The following is an 18,822-nucleotide window of genomic DNA, read 5'->3' as shown; positions in this document are numbered from 1 at the left end:
TGCTGTAACTAAGTAATTATAACTTTTATAGGGCAATAATGACTTAATAAGGATTGTAACCTGGCAAACCATCTTTTTGAGTACATGAATGTAAAAATTCAAAATTGTACAACAATAAAAGCCTTTCCCCTGACTCCACTGTGCACCACCACTAGCTTCAGCATGTGCTGAGCCCTGAATTTTAAAGCAGTACATCTAAGTGGGCTGCCTGAATCCCACCTCTGGGTGTCCACACAGAGGCTGACAGGCAGCTGTCAGTGCAATGGCTGCAGACCTGCTTGAGGCACACTTGGATTTAGCAGCATGCTCTCACACATGTTGCTGTTTCACTCAAATCTTGATAGATCTTTCTTTTGACAGCCAAAGGCAGAAAGAAACTGTTCTCTTGCCAAAAAACAGGTCCCTACTCTAGAGCCAAAAAAGCTGGAGATCTCAAAAACTGAGACAAAAAAATTAACTCCAAGTCCCACATTTCTTACATTTTCAGTGGGTCTGAAGTGGGTTTGCTGGAATTCGTATATCTAGCATGAAAGAGAACAATTACACAAAATATGAGTTCAAATGATTACTTTCATAAAGTTACCTGGGATTAAAATATCTTGTAGTGTGAATTCTTAGGCAACCTGAGCTGTACTGCCACCAGCTCTGCCTGTCACATTCTTTTCTGCCTCATTCTTGTCTGCACAGCAATCCAATTTCCTTTAAGAATCCACCTTTTCTTATTTAACAATCTTCTTGAAAGGTGAGAGATTTGAAGCAAATCTGTTAAGCAAATCTGTTATTTGGGTCTCCCACTTCCTGGGTGAGGCTGTCAACCATTAGGTGATTACACAAAAGACCTATATCATCTCACTGTGCATCTTGGCTGGGCTGACGTCCCCAGGAGATTTTGGCACTCATCCACCTGCTTCTTAGTGCCAAATGAGAGAGGAGAGCTAATTCCCAGCTATTCAGGTCTGGGGGAGTTCTGGGCACATGCACAAAGCTCTCAGTAGTTTTCTTTAAGACATTTTCTAATGCAAGACATGTATAGAAAAGCAGTAAAATCTTGTAATTAATCCTGCTCCCTGATAAAACACACACAAAAAGGTGTTTCTTAAAGCTGGATCAGTTCTTTGATCTAGTTCACAAGACCATCGTCATGGATTGAGTTGAACCTGCTGCTGCATACCATGCTGCAGTCACACCAGCTCCAAAAAAATGAAAGTGCTAACTGGAGCACAGTATTATGGGGTTTGAAGTTCAGATTGCAACATGGGAGGCTTCCTGCTCTGGTTGCTGTTTCTGGGTTATGGGTTCTTGGGTGCTGGTATTTTCCACTAGGATGGTGGCAGGACAAGGAGGGACGGGGGAGTAGTTTTCTGGCTTGGCTTTTGGCTTGCTTGCTTCTGCTTGCTGCTGCTTTGCCCTGTGCTTTTTCTGCAAATAGGCTAAGGTAATTATGCATTTTGTATTATGTTTATCTGATTTTGCTCAGTAAATCTATTTTTAACTCACTTTTTTTGGTCTCAATCCCGAGTTTTTGTGTGATATGTTTCCCTCACTTCCATGTGGGAAAATAGACAGGTTAACCTGCTGGTTTGGTTTGACCCATTTTGTTCTGATTCAAACCATTACAACCACCTGGCAAGTGATTCTGCAAACACAGCTTAAAAGAAAGAATGAGGCAGCGCTGTGAATCTAAGCAGTGTTCCAATTAAACATTTAATCTCAAAAGCATAATGCCATGTTTAAAATCCACCCAAATCTTTCCTTGGATTTGACCCCGTCTTAGATTACAAGGCATACCTACCACACTTGCCATCACTGTGAAACCATTTATTAGTCAGCTCTTATCATGAAATCCAGTACTCTGGAGAGATGATCACAATAACAAAAATCTACACAGAAACCAAACAAATCCTCCCTCTTTCGCAGAGTCAGTCTTCAGTGTAGCCCACAGGTGAACTTGTGTTTCCTCAGGGAATCTTTTTAAGAGGTAAGTTTGACAGCATGATCTGATGAGAAATGATGCATGTTTGTGATTGTGTTGGGCCAGCAATGGGGAAAAGAAAAAAGCTTTTTATTAGCTCCCTTGAGTCTCTGTTAATTGTAATGTACAGAATGCTCAAGCTTCTGAAATGGCTGTTAAAAAGACTGTCTTTTTGACAGCCATCTCTTGTGACAATATTCTGTGAGAGCATTTTTTCTAGCTGGCTAGGGATTTGGTATGAGTATTTTCCATTTAATGTATTATGTTCCACATTTTTTATTTGGGGCTTAGCTATAAAATGTATTGAGTGCTGTGCTTGTCAGGCAAGTCTGTGGATTTCTGGAAAATGACAGATTTTTCTCCTGATAGCACTGTAGAAATGTAAGCCAGTCTGCTTGTGGACAGCTGTTGGACCTGAGGGGACAGTTTTTTGTAGGACAATGTAACTTCACTCCTGATGTGTGTTTAATTTTTACCTAGTACAGGGTTCTCACATGCCTGAACATGGAAGTTGATCTATTGTATGTATAGATCCACTACCACATCTCTCACTAACTGGATTAACTTCATAGATGACTGCTACTATCATTCATTTTAGTAGCTGCAGCTCCCTATTTTAATAACTTGGTATTATCCAGATGTCAGTATTAGCATTTCACAGCCTGCTTTATGGCAAAGGCAAACCACCAAAGAGGCCATCTACAGCTGGCCACATTGGACTTTGCTCGCTTTTCTAGTTTTTAAATTCATGTGGCTATGACTAGTACTGCTGTGGCCTGGGAATAAGGGATCCAACTAATTACCAAAATTCTCCATCTACTGGCTGGCCTCATTGTGAGGATCTTTCATAGTTTCATAGTTTCATTCAGGGTTGCAAGGGACCACAAGGATCATCTAGTTCCAGCCCCCCTGCCATGGGCAGGGACACCCCACACTAGATCAACCTGGCCAGAGCCTCATTCAGCCTGCTCTTAAACACCCCCAGGGACGGGGCCTCGACCACCTCCCTGGACAACCCATTCCAGGGTTTCACCACTCTCATGGTGAAGAACCTCCTCCTCACATCTAGCCTGAATCTCCCCACCTCCAGCTTCATTCCATTCCCCCTAGTCCTATCACTACCTGAGATCCTGAGAAGTCCTTCCCCAGCCTTCCTGTAGGCCCCCTTCAGATACTGGAAGGCCACAATTAGGTCACCTGGGAGCCTTCTCTTCTGCAGACTGAACAGCCCCAACTCCTTCAGTCTGTCCTCATAGGAGAGGTGCTCCAGCCCTCTGATCATCCTTGTGGCCCTTCTCTGGACACGTTCCAGCACCTCCACATCCCTCCTGTAATAGGGGCTCCAGAACTGGACACAGTACTCCAGGTGGGGTCTCACCAGGGCTGAGTAGAGGGGGAGGATCACCTCCCTCGACCTGCTAGCCACACTTCTCCTGATGCAGCCATCTTTACAGATGATAGTCAAGTCAGACATTTTGTTAACTTTAAAATGTGCCATTACATAAACAATCACAGAATCCTTTAGGTTTCAAAAGACCTTTAAGATCATTGAGTCTAACCATTGAATTAACACTGCCAACTCCACCACTAAACCATGTCACTAAGCACCACATCTACACATCTATCTCCAGGGATAGTGACTGAACCACTTCCCTGGGCAGCCTCTTTGAATGTCTGACAATCCTTTTCAATGAAGAATGTATTCCTAATGTTTCATCTAAATTTTCCCTGGTTCAACTTGATGCCATTTCTTCTTGCCCTATCACTTGTTAATAAGGAGAAAAGATTGACACCCACCTTGCCATAACCTCCATTCAGACAGTTGTAGAGTGGTTAGGTCTCACTTCAGACTCCTTTTCTCCAGATTGAACAAGCCCCGTTTCCTCAGCTGCTCTTCATCCCTTCACCAGTTTTGTGGCCCTACTCTGGGCACAATCCAGCACCTCAGTGTCTTTCATGTAGCGAGGGGCTCAAAATCGAGCACAGTATTTGAGCTGTGGTCTCATCAGTGCCAAGTACAAGCGGACAGCCACTTCCCTAATCCTGCTGGCCACATTATTCCTGATGGCTTTCACAAACCAGGATGCCGTTGACCTTTGTAGCCAATGAGCACCCTGCTGGCTCATATTCAGCTGCCTGTCGACCAACACTTCCAGGTCCTTTTCTGATGGGCAGCTTTCAAGACACTCTTCCTCAAGTCTGCATAGGGTTCTTTTGACCCAAGTGCTGGACCCAGCACTTGGCCTTGTTAAAGCTCATACAATTAGCTTCGGCCCATCAATGCAGTCTGCCCAGATCCCTCCGAGGCACAAATGACAACATTCTAGTGTGACTTCTTTTCCCTACGTTTACATTGCCTCTGGAGGACACTGCCGTGTGCACCAGCCCACAGGGGCTGCCCGACTGGCCGAGGAAAGAGGCACCTCTTGGCGCGTTGCCGCTAGCCGCCACAGCCCTGCGCAGGCCCGGTCTTCTACTGAAAACTCCGAACAAGAAAAATCTCAGAGAGGGCATTACCAACACACGATGCTCTGAGTACAGACGAGAGCAACTTTTCTTCTATACGGTAAGAAACCGGTCTCCCTCTGAACAACTGGTCGAAATGTTACCTTTTGGGTTACTCAGCACTTCAGAAATGACAAACGCGTACTTTAAACGTTGCCTCTGTTTAAACGATCCAGATAATTTAACTGCGGTTTTCAGGTACGACAGCCACTTGGCCAACGAGACCCCGGCAGAGCGGCGAGCCGCGTAGGGAGGTGGGCGAAGCCGGCAGCCCGTTCCCCTTCGCGCAGACGAGGGCCATCCAGCAAGAACTCTCCCTACTCTAGCGCCACCACAGCGGCGCATCGGTGCAGCTATCCCTCAGGACTGCACGACGCCTATCCGCCCAGGGGCTCCCTTCCTGCCTTCTCCCAGCGCCTCCGAAGACGGCGCTCCAGCCCCGCGGCTGCCAGCAACTCCCGGACCGGGGCGGGGTGGCGGCGCTGGCGTCGCGGCGGTCAGTGCGCGAGCGCTGCGCATGCGGAGCTGTGCGCGCCACGGCGGAGCAGGGAGGGAGCGGACCCGCCTCCTGGCGCCCGCCGGGCCGCGCTCGGGGCTGTCGCCGCCCGCCTCCAGCTCCGCCTGGAAGCTGGGAGCGGCGGCCGAGGCGGGCAACTTCCCCTCAAGTGTGTTCGGCGGCACGGGGGCACTATGCGACCCGGCTGAACGCAGCCCGAGAGGGGCGGGCGGGGTGAGGAGCAGAAGCAGCAGCAGCAGAAGCAGCAGCAGCAGCAGCCCCACGGTTGTAGCTAGAGTCGCCTGGCAGTCGCCCGCTTCAGCCCCGTGCCCTCCCCCGGCCGGGGCAGGAGCTGCCGCGGCCGTCCCATGTCCCGCAAGGCCAGCGACAATGTGGAGTACACGCTGCGGAGCCTGAGCAACCTGATGGGCGAGAAGCGGCGGCGCCAGGCGGACGGCTCCGCTGCCTCGGGCGCGGCGGCGGGCGAGCGGAGCCTCATCACCGCCGAGTCGTGCTCCAGCCTCAACAGCACCGCGTCGGGTGGCGATCTGGAGCGGGCGGCGCGGAGGCAGTTCCAGCAGGATGAGACTCCCGGTTTCGTCTATGTGGTGTCGGTCTTCTCCGCCCTTGGGGGCTTCCTCTTCGGCTACGACACCGGCGTGGTGTCGGGGGCCCTGCTCCTCCTCAAGAGAGAGCTCAACCTGGACGCCCTCTGGCAGGAGCTGCTCGTCTCCAGCACGGTGGGCGCCGCCGCCCTCTCCGCCTTGGCCGGCGGCGTCCTCAACGGGCTGTGTGGTCGGCGGCCCTGCATTCTGCTGGCCAGCGGCCTCTTCACGGCTGGGGCCGGCGTGCTGGCCGCCGCCCGCGACAAGGAGACCCTGCTGGGGGGACGCGTGGTGGTGGGGCTGGGCATCGGTGAGTGCCGCGCTGGCCCGTCGGGCTTCCCCACGATTGCTGCAGTACCCTCGCCTTCCCCTTCCCGGGCTTGTGCCCCACCCGGGGAAAAGCTGCCCCGCGAGGCAGGTTTCACTGAGCCTCAAAACCGCGTTTCTGCAACCCTTTCGTGTAAGACAGCCCGCAAACAAAAGGCGAACGTTCGCCTCTGGGGATTGAGTGCTCAGTTGCTGGCGAGAGAAACGCATAACTGAGCTGAGGTCAGGAGAAGTGTCGCTGGCGATAGCGCAAAGGTGTGGAGGGAGTGTGTATGCTTGCCCTCTTCGTTTTTACTTGCAGGTAGTGTAGTCCTAGCCCTTTTGCGGGGACAGTTGCTTGGTTTCTGTTTGAGGAGGATGGTCTCGCATCCTTTCTGCCAGTTCATCTTTAGGGTGATCGGTCTATCAGCGTCAGCATCTCACGATGTAAGCTTTGCATTTGAGGAGGTTTTGGGAAGTCAGAAGGGAGCAGGAGAAAATGCCTGGCTTTCTGAGGTGTAAACACCTCTCTTCTGGATCCCTGTGCAGCGTTGATTTTCATTGGACATTACAGGAGTGCTTTTTGGGACAAAATGAGGTGGCGATCTTGCAGGTCAAATGAGATGACATTTGCTTTGGAAGGTTTTTGATTTAATGAATACTGTCCTGCAGCTGTTTTCCTATATGCATTGCATAATTTGCAAGCAGTAGGTTCTGGTAAAACTTTATAGTTGTCCCAGAGAACTTGATGAGGGGTGTTTCCTCTGATCTTTGAGACTGGCTTCTGTGCCAGCTGTTTCCTAAATATCCTCAGAATTTTGGTTGCTCTTCAGCTGCTATCCTGTCAGGCACTAAATTGAATTATACTCAACATCCATGATGCGCTGGTTGAGGTTACTCAGAGTCCTTGGACCACAGCATGTTAAAAAACGCAAAAAAAGAAATAGATCTTTCTTACTGTTGTCTTGCAACCCTCCCTGTCTAAAGGCATGAGGACAAAGTGAGAATTAGACTTGTTTTCCTCTACATAGCAATATTCTGTTTCTCTGCCGTTCAATAACTTTTGAATTCTCTGGCTTGTTATAGACACACTTGCTGTGATACAATTCATGGTCTTATCAAAGAAAATAGTCACAGGATGTTAGGGGTTGGAAGGGACCTCAGGAGATCTTCAAGTCCAACCGCCCTGCCAGAGCAGGACCATACAGTCTAGTGCAGGAATGTATCCAGATGGGTCTTGAAAGTCTCCAGAGAAGGAGACTTCATGACCCCCTGGGACAGCCTGTTCCAGTGCTCTGTCATAAGTCATAATAAGGGTTGTCAGAAATAAAATCAATTCCATTCTTGAAAGGTCTTCTGATTTTCCTGTACGGTAAAGGGCATCTTTTTCATGTTGCAGTTTTCCCCGAGTGAGGTGGTTGGGTTTTATTTTTTAAATGCTGCCTCTGCTTTTTAAAAAAAAATCAAAACTTAAGACTGCAGAATGTTCAGGAGACAAGAAAACTAAGTTTGACTATGTGGTGGCAGAAGATGTATTTTGGTGGCAATACACAGTACGTGGGTTTAGTGGTAGATACTAAAAATATCAAAGTTGATATACTGTTATGGTTGTAAAGCTTCTCATGTTCTTTGACTGTAACTGGTTACATTGACAGCTTGAGTGGGAAGAAAGGGGGGTTTGCTTGACTCCTGTGTGTGTCTTGTAGAGATACAGAGGCATGTTGGAATTGTCTCATAGTGGTACAAATAAATGACACTGGTATTGTTGGAGGGATGTGAGACTCGAGGCTTAATATAATTAATATATAAAATACAGAAATGGAAATTAAGAGCTAGGAGTTCTTGGTTCCTATAGCTGTTGTGTATAGTTCCTATAGCTGTTGTGTGGGGAAAGAGATGGTGGTTCTGCTGTGGCTCTGGAGGGCTGAAGGGCAGAGAAATGTTCTGAGGATTTTGGAGCACAAAGGCACTAATGTGTATTTTAGAAACATGTTTTCTCCTTTTCATCAAAAGTCACTGTTATTTATATGATGGAGTTTGTGGCCAAAACCAAAACATTACCTTAAATTGTTGTGGCTGAAATATCACAAGAATTGCAAAGTTCAATTCTAATAAGATTTATTTTACAAAAGAAAAAATCGTGGTGCAAACCTGTTCTTGTATAGCAAGTTGCAACAATCCCTGCATGAAATCCCCCACCAGAGGGAGCCTGGATAATTTCATGAAGGCACTAGAAACTGGTGAAACATTTAACCAGTTTCTTCCCTTTCTTCTCTTGGAGACCTCTGACTATCATTTTACAGCCTAGCATTGGTGTAAAGAGATCACTCTGTAATGTGACACTTCAGCGACAGTGTGAACTGCTCAATTTTAAGGGTGCGATGGTGTGGAGTTACGAAATGCTTTCCTACCAGCAAACCGGTAAAAACTTCTTAACTATGTAATTTTTGTGGTCTTTCCTGTAGCTTTCTGCCAACTGCACATCAAGAGATATATTCCAGAAATACGTTTGCTTACATTTAATAAAAGAATGCGTTATGGGCAGTACTGTGGTGCTGTAAAAGCAGATGTAGTGATGGTTGCTTATGAATTTCTTCCACCGGCACTGGTTCAGGACAGATCTGTGTTAATTGGGTCTGTGTGAGAAAACAGCCATTTTTCTCTTCACTGATTTGTAAAGGGCTACAGTTCAAGTTTAAAGGATGAGACATACTCGATAAATGCTGAAATGAGGAACAGTTCTCACTTGTCTGTTTCTTATCATTTTCTGTAGAGCTGTTTTGAGATAGAAAACCTCTTTTCTTCCAAACAATTATGGAAGGAGATGTTTCTGGAAAATAAAGACCTCTCAAGGGCAAGTGAAAATCATCTTGTAGTACAAATCTTGAACAGATTTTTATGTTTGAAAACAGGTAACATTCTCCTGCCCTCCCCTGCCCATTCTCTCCTTCATTCCCTCTGCTCAGTGTAAATACAAAATATAGAGAGTGAAAAAACCCAAACAAACCAAACCAAAACTACATTTTGCATGAGCTTAGAAGATGCCTAGATCTTTTCAGGTCTGAATTTCTAAATACATAGTTTATGGCAACTTCAGACAAAATGGCTTAAAAACAAGCTTATGGCCATCATTCTCTCCCCTGTGCCTGCCCCTTCCTAAGCAGCTGTGGTGTCCCTGATGCTTTAGGAATTTGGGTGACCCTGTGTCAGGAAAGCAACATCTGGATGGATATTCATTGCTGCAAATGTGGGCAGAATTCAAGCGTTTAGGAAATTGGATTACTTGTGCTTGGTAGCACTTTGTGTAAGCTTAGCTAGGAAGAAAGAATGTCATTGGTACAAAGCATATTTGGACCTTTTGCATATGATAATGCTGAAGGCCTTGGTCTGTTTTTGAAGGGTGACCAACTGTACTTAGTATGGGATTGAATGTTTTGCCTTTTGTTGGCTTCTGTACTTTTCATACTTGGCAGGAAAGCCAGGCTCTTCACTTTGGCTCATCTTTGGTCCTGTCAAAGTTTGAGGACACGCTGGAACTGAAACACCAAAACTTAGAGCTAGACATGGCTATAGATGAGAGCTAGTTCTACTGAAAGCTTGTTGCCTTAAGAAAGGAAGTGGAGACTGAGTAGAGTAAGCACTGTGACTAAACATGATAGAAACAACAAAGGATAATAATAGCCATCTTTGCAAAGTTGCTTGCTTTCTTAGACTATAATCGCCTAGTGCCCTAATTTTACAATCACTTTGTTGTGTGAACCCATTGGCCAGCAGCTCACCAGTCCACTGCAGGAGCAGTTTATCATTCTGTCTTCTGAGGATGCTGAAGGTTTTAAGCATGCAGCTGATGTAAGTGGGTGTTGGCATGGTGTTTCAGGTATTCTGCTGTTCAGATCAGTTTTTTCAAGAACGTTTATGTACCGGCTGTGGAAGGAAAGCTGTTGGAGCTATACAGAGTTTAGGAAGTGACAGAATTAAGCTTGCTCGTGCAAAGTTATTTGCATCTTAATGTACAATCATTATCTGGATGATTAGATTCCCCTGTCATGTTAATGCACCCAAACCCTCGTGAATGCAGAATTATTTCTTAGGACTACTCTGTGTGCATGCACTCTGTTACTCGGTCTGCAGTGCAATGGAGACTAGACTGGTTCATCCTTTGTGCCCCTGTCTTTACTGGTGTGTGATGGATCCTCGCAAGTGTGAGCCTACTGCTCAGTGCTTGCTTTATACTCAACATGTCTGTAGTACTTTTTAAAAGATGTTTGAATGTAATGTTTGTGTTTGATTGTAATGTTTGTGTTTGAATGTAATGTGTAGTTTTCCTGGTAGGATCTTTTAAACTGCCTATGTAGGTCATTTACTGAGGAGAGGAAACAAGACTGAAGACAGAATTAGGTGGTAGAGAAAAGCCCTGACACATGGTTCAGGGCTCCTCTGGTGGGACTGAACTGGCTTCTGCTGCCAGTAAGGTCATAGCAAATAGCAAAAATAACCAAATTTAACCAAATCATGTAGTACCAACTCTGCATTACCTTTACAGTGGTAGTAAGTGTACCTGGTAAGGCACACCATATCAGCTGGAGTACCATGTATGCTGTGAAAACATTGGAAAATAACTAGTATGATCTGTTGCCTATTAAAGATCTGTGTGACTGGTTTCATGGGTTTTGTTGTGTTTGCCTTTTTTAGCTCCTCCCCTTCTCTTTCAGGTGCTATGCATTTTTATCTTGGAAAAAAATTACAGATTAAGCTCCTCCTTTCCTCCCCCAAATCTTGAAGTTCTGAAGTTTCAGAGTTCAGTTTCTGAGTGCCCACACAATTTGTTTTAAAAGGCTTCATACTGTAGCACATTTTTTGGAGGGGAAGTGACCATCAGCCCGCAGATATGTTGTGCTGCTTCTGACAGATGCTTTTAATTTTCAATCCAGAGATTCACAGGCTGTTTCTCCCTCCAGAGGCAATTATAGATATTTTATAGATGTTGGGTTTGCCTTGACCGATACTTTCAGGACCAGAGGTAAGCAGGCAAAGAAATTTATTATGTTATACAGCAAAGTTATATAGTCTATCAGAAGGCACAGGTGTCACATCTCAATTGGTCATTTTCTACTGGCATATGTGTAATTAAGGCATACAATAGGTCAAAATAACAAAACAATATTTTGACACATCCAACCAAATTCTGCCCAGCTTCTCTCCTTCAGTTACAAGGTGTTTACATTACTCTCAGAATCAAAGACAAAACATAGCTTTCAGGGGGGTTGGAACTAGATGATCCTTGTGGTCCCTTCCAACCCTGACTGATACTATGATGCTATGAACTTGAGCAAATGCAAATCTTCTTATAGTCTTACAAAGCTATGTGAAAACAACCCTTTTCCTACAGGCAATGGTTTGTTAGTGTAAGCTTGCAGTAGGGATGGAAAGGAATAGAGAGACAGCCACGTTGCTGAAATCAGCTCTTGTACTACACCTGATCAGAGATGTTCATGCAAGTTTCCAGGTTATGTGGCTACAGATATTACTGTGTGAGCTTGAGGTTGGATCTCTGCATCTTAAGAGCTTTATCTGTTCTTGTGCAAAAGCTTCCAAGAGGATAGATTAACTTCTGACTAGAGCTTTGATCTTGCAGTGTACCAGGAGTACATAACTGCGTATGCACTGGACAGGGTACAGAGTGCTACTCAGTTCACCATTACTGACTGTTTTGCCTGATGATGTGACGGAAAAATGTAGAAGGGTGTTTTTCAGTTGTATTATTTCCTTATCTCATTATCAATAGACTTCGAGATAATTAGTTGTATGATGTGAAGTGAGGCTTTTATATAATATATTGTATTTTTAAACACATGAATAGTAATAATTAAAAGACCCTAGTGTTTTAGGAATCTTGGAGATTACTCCATGACTGTATGGTAAGCTTGTGAGTTGCAAATTCTACATAAGTCATGAAGGCTAATGATTTATGCTTAAAATGACTGAACTCAAACTCGATGACTGTGGCTGTGTTTCATGCTGGTACTGTGGAAGTATAATGTTCCTGATGGATGGGTTTGTTTGCAGATATTTTTATGGGTATGGAGTTTTTGTTACCTAACCGATATGGTTGGTCTTTTTGGTGTGAAGCTTGTGAAGAGGCTGTGTCCAGTGGGACAGTCATTGGAGCTGCTGAAAACCTAAAACCAGAATTGCTTCTGGTCATCTGTCTCTTCATGTGGCTGTAGTGTTAGTGGGCTCAGCCACTGAAGCCATTGTGTGTATTTAAATAGAAAATAAGAAAGAAAAAACCAAAATTAAACAAAAGAAAAAAGTATGTTGACACATGCAGCTATGCAACTTGGGCTTGTCCTTTAGTCTCTCAGGGCTCATGCCCTCAGTCCCCTGGAGGGATGGGTCTTCCACTTATATGCATTCAGGAGCTCTCACCCCAGCTTCTCTGCCTGAACTTTGCTTTCCCCCCTCTCTGATTTTTCCAGTATAATTCAGCAAGGGAGCAACTGTCTAGAGAGGGTTTGTCTTCTGTAGTTAATATGGAAAGCTTCTTGTCTCTTGATAGAGATGATGTTTTCCGGAAGCACCTGGCACTGAGCTTGGTTCTTGTCCTTTGTGAGTGGATATTTTACATCAGTGAGAATATTCTACTGCTCCTGAGTGATGAGGCAGTTTTGAGGGGAGAAAAAAAAATCACAGAATCAGTAAGGTTGGAAGAGACCTCAAAGATCATCAAGTCCAACCTGTCACCCACGACCTCAGGACTACTAAACCATGGCACCAAGTGCCACGTCCAGTCCCCTCTTGAACACCTCCAGGGATGGTGACTCCACCACCTCTCTGGGCAGCATATTCCAATGGCTAACAACTCTGTGAAGAACTTTCTCCTCACCTCGAGCCTAAACTTCCCCTGGTGCAGCTTGAGACTGTTCTCTTGTTCTGGTGCTGGTTGCCTGGGAGAAGAGACCAACCCCCTCCTGCCTACAGCCACCCTTCAGGCAGTTGTAGACAGCAATAAGGTCTCCCCTGAGCGTCCTGCAGGCTAAACAATCCCAGCTCCCTCAGCCTCTCCTTGTAGGGCTTGTGCTCGAGGCCTCTCCCCAGCCTTGTTGCCCTTCTCTGGACACGTTCAAGTGTCTCAATGTCCTTAAACTGAGGGGCCCAGAACTGGACACTGGACTCAAGGTGTGGCCTAACCAGTGCTGAGTACAGGGGCACAATGACTTCCCTGCTCCTGCTGGCCACACTATTCTTGATGCAGGCCAGGATGCCATTGTGGAAAACCCTGTTGAAACCTGTTTTGTTTAGCACACGGGCTAACAAACGCTCTGCAAGGCTGAACAATAGTAAGGGAAGAGTGGGATTTCCCTGTGAGGCAGTTGATTCTCAGGCCTGAAATCTAGAACTTTCTGGTCTCTTTTCAACATTGTGTGTCTGGGAAGGGCTGAGTTTTCACAGGTCTCATGCCAGCTGGTTAGTGATGAGGAGCATTCTGGTGTAATCAACAGCCAGCCAGGCATGTGCAACTGCATGCTCAATTGTCCCTTGAGGCAGTAGTAAAGTGATTGTTGATTTCCAGATGATAGACACAAAAACAGAAGATGCCAGAAATGGTGGAAGACCTGCTGTGTAAAAACAAACACTCACAAGCATGGCAATTGACCATATTTTCATAGTTTAGACAAAATTAAATAGCATTAGAAACCCATATCTGAAGTGGGAGCCCTAAGGCAAGAGTTCCACTTCTGGGAAAAGGCAGGAGTTTCTGCAGGCTAACCTTTTCTGTTTCAGACATAAACAAGGAGTAACAGCCCTTCTATTCCCCTTTTCTTTTGGTCAAGAGCATCATGTGCATGTTGCTGTCCTTGCAAGCTTTTGCAGAAGCAAAACCAATAATTGTGGTTTTACTGTGGCTATATCACTTGGGGAAAAGAAGATTCTTTTCCAGCAGCTGGAAGAAAGTATTAGGGATGTGTCTGTGTTTAGCCACAGCTCTTCTGCTTTCCTGTTGTAAATCTGGGGGAATGTGTTCCCAGTTGTAAAGAGCAGAAGAGCCTGCCTGGTGTTACACATGAATTGCCCATGTTGTGTACTGTGTGGTCTTGTAAATTTGGAGCGTGTTCCAGTGAGTGATGCTCTGGGATAAACATGTACTGAACTGTTGCTGGCATTTGCTGGTATAAGAAGGGCTTCAATATCTGATTCCTCGAAAGAAATTCCCTACTGTTCCTTGTTCAGTGCCAGGATAACATAGAAACCCTACAAAGCCTTGAAAACTCCACCTTGCTTAGTAACTTCTGATAGTTTTCCATTTTGTTTGTTTGTTTGTTTTTCAGTTTTAGCATTCCTACTCTGGTTCACCAGATGAGAACTTTGAACTTAGGCCTGCTTGAATCGCAGAATGTTAGAGGTTGGAAAGGACCTCCAGAGATCAAGTCCAACCCCCCTGCCACAAGCAAGATCACCTAGGGTAGTCTGCACAGGAATGCATCCAGGCAGGTTTTGAAAGTCTCCAGGGAATGAGACTTCACAACCCCCCTGGGCAGCCTGTTCCAGTGCTCCATCACCCAACAATTTGAAATTTACATCCATCTTGAATTGTTTACACCCTTAATCAATAGGTGGATGTAGGATTTACTTTTCTCCCCCCAACCTGTCACAGAATGATAGGAGTTAAGAGGGACTTGTGGACTAGGTAGTGCAACCCCCCTGCCACAGCATGTTGACCTAGGGTGGATTGCATGGGATGGTGTCCGGGCAGGTTTTGAATAACTCAAGAGATGGAGGCTCTTGGTTGTTCCTGTATGACTATGTTCTTTTCTTCATGCTGACCCAGTCATAAAACATGAAGGTGACCTTAAGTAAGTGTCATTAAATGATTTCATGTTGGTGCATCTGATATGTTACTAACAAACAATGCTAACATTTATCAGTTGTTTATTGTAATCACGGAGGAAAAAATAAATTTAGGTATTGATAGTATTTGAAAATGTTAGTAATCATAACCTGCTCTGAAGTGCCTTCTGCAGTCCAGCCGGGTCCTGCTGTGTCACCTGCACCATTTCCAAGGGTGAGAGAGGAGAAGAGATACAAGTATTCCTGCTTTCCTGTAGTGCAGTACCAGGACTGAGCTCCTGTGCCCAGAGGAGCAGGAAAGGAGAATGAGCACCAGTGCCATCCTGTTCCCATGCCCTGTGATACAGTTCAGCCTCCAGATGGGAACAGAGAGAGTTGAGAGCCTACTTTGTAGTATAGTTGATGAAAGATCCTGAAGTCAGATGCCTTGAGTTGGACCTAGTACTCCTTTGGAATCTACCTGTCTAACATGAGGTAGTACCAGAGAAACACTGCTTCTTATGGTATTTTTTGTGTGATTAAGGTTTGTGTCAATGTGCTGTATTTGTTATTTCTAGCTGTACTAGGGCTTACTCTGCCTAACTCTTATATTGAAAGTAATTTTCTGTTCGTAGCTGCCCACTTGGGATGTTTTGTTTAATCTGTGAGATTAAGGAGAGAAAATTGAAGAGACTTGCCACTGAGTATTTGCTCTTGTGATTTGGCTGAAGCTGATGGATCCTGGGGAGAGTCTAACATTTGAGAAAGACGGTGTGGTAATAAATTGCTGAGAGTGCAGTGAGCATGGAGGAAGTACTTGTTTAAGACCAAAGCTGTTTGTACTTTAAGCACGTGCTTCAGCAAATGTTTGCATGTAAGTGACCTTTTTTGTTTGTTCACAGGTGCTTGGTTATTGGACTGTTGAGGTCAGTAGTAGCTATGTCAGCACAGGAATGGGGAATCTGCCTGAGGGGAAAAGGTAAGTCTGGTTTTATTCACTATGGAGTTCGGCAGCTAAGTCTTTTGCCTCATAGACTCCCTGTTCCTGCATTAACAATAGGCACTGCTGACCTCACCAGTCCAATTCACATTGTGACAGCTTGGTATGAGTGGAAAGCCAGAGCCACCTGGACAACTTCAGGATCTTGAAGAAAGGGGTGGAAAAGACTAAATGTACATAGACATTCATGTTGTCTAGAAATTAAATCACACTGGTAATGTTTTGAGCTGGGTAACTGTGGTCTGGTATTATGCTGTGTGTAGTTCCTGAGTAGGAGAGATAAGGGGCAGAATGTAGATTCTTTCTCTTGTAATGGTTGACTGGCATGTACCTGGAAAGAGACATTGGTGCATATAGCAGAAATTTGGGCACACATTGAGTAGAGTAGATAAATAACGGCAGCTTCTCTTTTAGTGAGTGGAAATGTACTAAATTATTTGAAAACTTGGATAAGAAGATTCTGTTTATCTTGAGATCTAACTTTGGGAACTTTGGGGCAGGGCACAATAGTTCTCTATACCTGTATGATCCATATGATTACTACTATGCATCTTACTGTCCTACAGATGTAGGACTTCCTTCCTCTCTTGACCCCAGTCTGCAATGTTGCTATTTAAGGTAAACAAAATACTACCATGTTCAACAGTATGTATGCTTCTGAGAAAGGCAAAATTTTTAGGTCAAGCTCCGCTGTTGTTATTTTGTGTTCTCTTGTGTCTGCTGATGGTGACTTAAAGAAAAAAAAAGATGTGGCTTGTGTTTTAGCTTTGATTATATCCCCACCTACTTATGAATTTTTCTTCTGTGAAGTCACAAGCTGTTGTATCAGTCTGCAAGGCCTGTCCCTGATTCAAAGTTAATTGCTTTGCCTGACACCCAAGTACTGCCTGGGTGATTAACCATTATCCTCTTCTATGTGGATTGCTCCCTTGCACAGAAGGAAACTGCTCAGAGTCTGTAAATGCAGGAGTGCAGAAGGTTTGTCTTCATAGCTCAAGACCAGCAGGCCTGTCTCCTCCATAATACTGATTGTATCTTTAGCAAGATCTCAGCCTTTTGTTTAGAGTATTTGTTTGGTCTATTCAGAAGTTAATTCTCAGTAATTCACTGAGAGCCTCTAGTCATGGTCGTATACACCCTTGTATCTTTAATCCATGAGTATGGATTTGTGTATGTGATGGTTCTAGATGGGTTGCTGAGGCAACCGTGCCAGTTGTGCCAGTTACATGAGGGCAAGGCTGGCCTGCCTGTTAGCCTCCTGTCTCAAGCTTTTGTATTAATAATGGTTTTCTTCCTAGAGGCTCATTCCAGGATGTATGAAGTGACATTGCATGCTAGATGTGATGGGGGCTTCTTATGGGCTAGTTTGTTATAGTCACACTATTCAGTTTTTCAGTTTGTCTAGCTGTAATGGCTTCTTATCCTCAGGTTTCCCTTTGAGGAAGCTTCATTTAGAGTGGGATACGGTGGAACCATGCACTGGTGCAAAGAAGGGGGAACTGGAAGTGTGAGTGCTGAAGTAGTACTACTTGAATCAAAGTAACTCATCTGATACACTTGCCTTTCCTGGTCCACACTGGTGAGAAGGTAGGTCTGATCCAGGCCTCATAGCTAGTCATGTTGGGAAGTGGAAATCTAATCATCTGTGCTTGCACAGATTAAACCAGGTAATGATATACAGTTCTATTAGTAGATATTTTAATTAGGCAGTTTGTATTGTCATGGCAAGAGAAATGTGATTGAAAATGGCTATGTAAGAGGGTACTGTAAACCAATTGTGCAGATTTTTCAGGGTCAGTCTGCTGGGAACAGCTGTGGAAGGAGAAAGCATGAGGAACTGCTTTGAAATACAGAGCTGTTCTTTCTGCTCTTAATTTTTTATCAAGTGGATGTATATAGATCTTGGCTCAGTTCTTTCTTTGTTGTTGATTTTTTTTTATTGAGTAAGGATGTATATTTCTTGGCTTAGATAATGTGGGCTTGTATGATCTAACACACACACAGGGTAACTAGTTTTTAATCTGTGCTGTGGCAGTGAGCAAGTGGGAACTTCAAGAGGCCTGACTTGTCACTCTCTCAGTTCAAAGTCAGTGTGATTCCACATCAACGTTAATTTTTTCACCTTGTGGTCTTCATAACTACTAATTAGTGCAACACTTTACAGGAGATATGAATCTGTTCATCAGGTAATTGTAGGTTCATAGAAAAATAAGTTTGTAAGGTAGATATGGATGTCATACTGAGCTACAACTGAAATTTACAACTTTGGGCAGATTTGTTGGGGAAGTTTATAAGACACTTAAGCTGATATTTGAAGGCAGTGCACATCATATTCCTTCACAAATGCTTCATCTTCCATGATATTTTGTTTACAGCAATGAATCAGTTAGTTGTAGTAAAACATAAAAATACCTGTGTACATACTTCTGTCTTGTACAAATACGTTCCCAATGTAGCAGAATCATCCAGATGCAATATATGGCTGGCTGTGTTTGGATTCCTATTTGATGTATACTATCAGCACTAAAATACATGTAGCCCTAGAGCAATAATAGATTGAGAAGTATTTGGTCTACTGTGTCTCCTTTTCACAGTTACTCTGCATGTTCTTTGGTTTGGATTCTGTTTGTCATGCATTGTCAGTCACTAAAATATGTATATCCCTGAAGCAATAATAGTCTGAGAAGTGTCTGGTCTGCTGCATTTCACGTTCACAATTGCTTTCTGTGTTCTGTACTCTGCAAATTTGTCCTGTTGGATCTGTAGCCATTAGTTTTCAGTTTCTTGGATAATTTCCTCTATGGTTAGATCTTTTTCCCTCCTTGCAGAGTGTTTGACCTTTAGACAGGCAGTACCGTTCGTGGTACTAGTTAGAGAAGCCTGGGTTCAGGGAAGCCTTATGTTCCAGTCTTACTGAAATGCTGGTAAATTATTTGTTACAAATTAAAAATAATGGCTGTTAGGTAATTCCCACTTGGCTTTGTAACTACAGGTAATTCTACTTAACTGGAAACATAAATGGTGCGTTAATAGCTGCATACATGCACTTACAAATTGTCACATAACTTATCATTGCACAGAAAAGTAAGATGGCCAAAAATCAGTCCAA

At 44.5% G+C, this 18,822-nt stretch overlaps 1 protein-coding gene across 1 annotated transcript in view; it reads left to right on the top strand.

The window, feature by feature from the left end:
* Positions 1-5,090: 5,090 nt before the first annotated feature.
* Positions 5,091-18,822, top strand: part of SLC2A13 (solute carrier family 2 member 13) — a 133,506-nt gene continuing 119,774 nt past the window's right edge. Inside the window, exon 1 of the mRNA XM_068166699.1 lies at positions 5,091-5,888. Coding sequence (XP_068022800.1) covers positions 5,342-5,888 — 547 coding nt within the window. The 5' untranslated portion in view covers positions 5,091-5,341. The remainder of the gene's footprint in view (positions 5,889-18,822) is intronic.

This window comes from Melanerpes formicivorus, unplaced genomic scaffold, assembly GCF_026170545.1.
Source record: "Melanerpes formicivorus ecotype bairdi unplaced genomic scaffold, bMelFor1.0.p_v2 SCAF_3, whole genome shotgun sequence".
Classification (NCBI taxonomy): domain Eukaryota; kingdom Metazoa; phylum Chordata; class Aves; order Piciformes; family Picidae; genus Melanerpes; species Melanerpes formicivorus.
The sequence above is the reverse complement of the archived record's forward strand: the minus strand, read 5'-3'. Positions and strand labels throughout refer to the sequence as shown.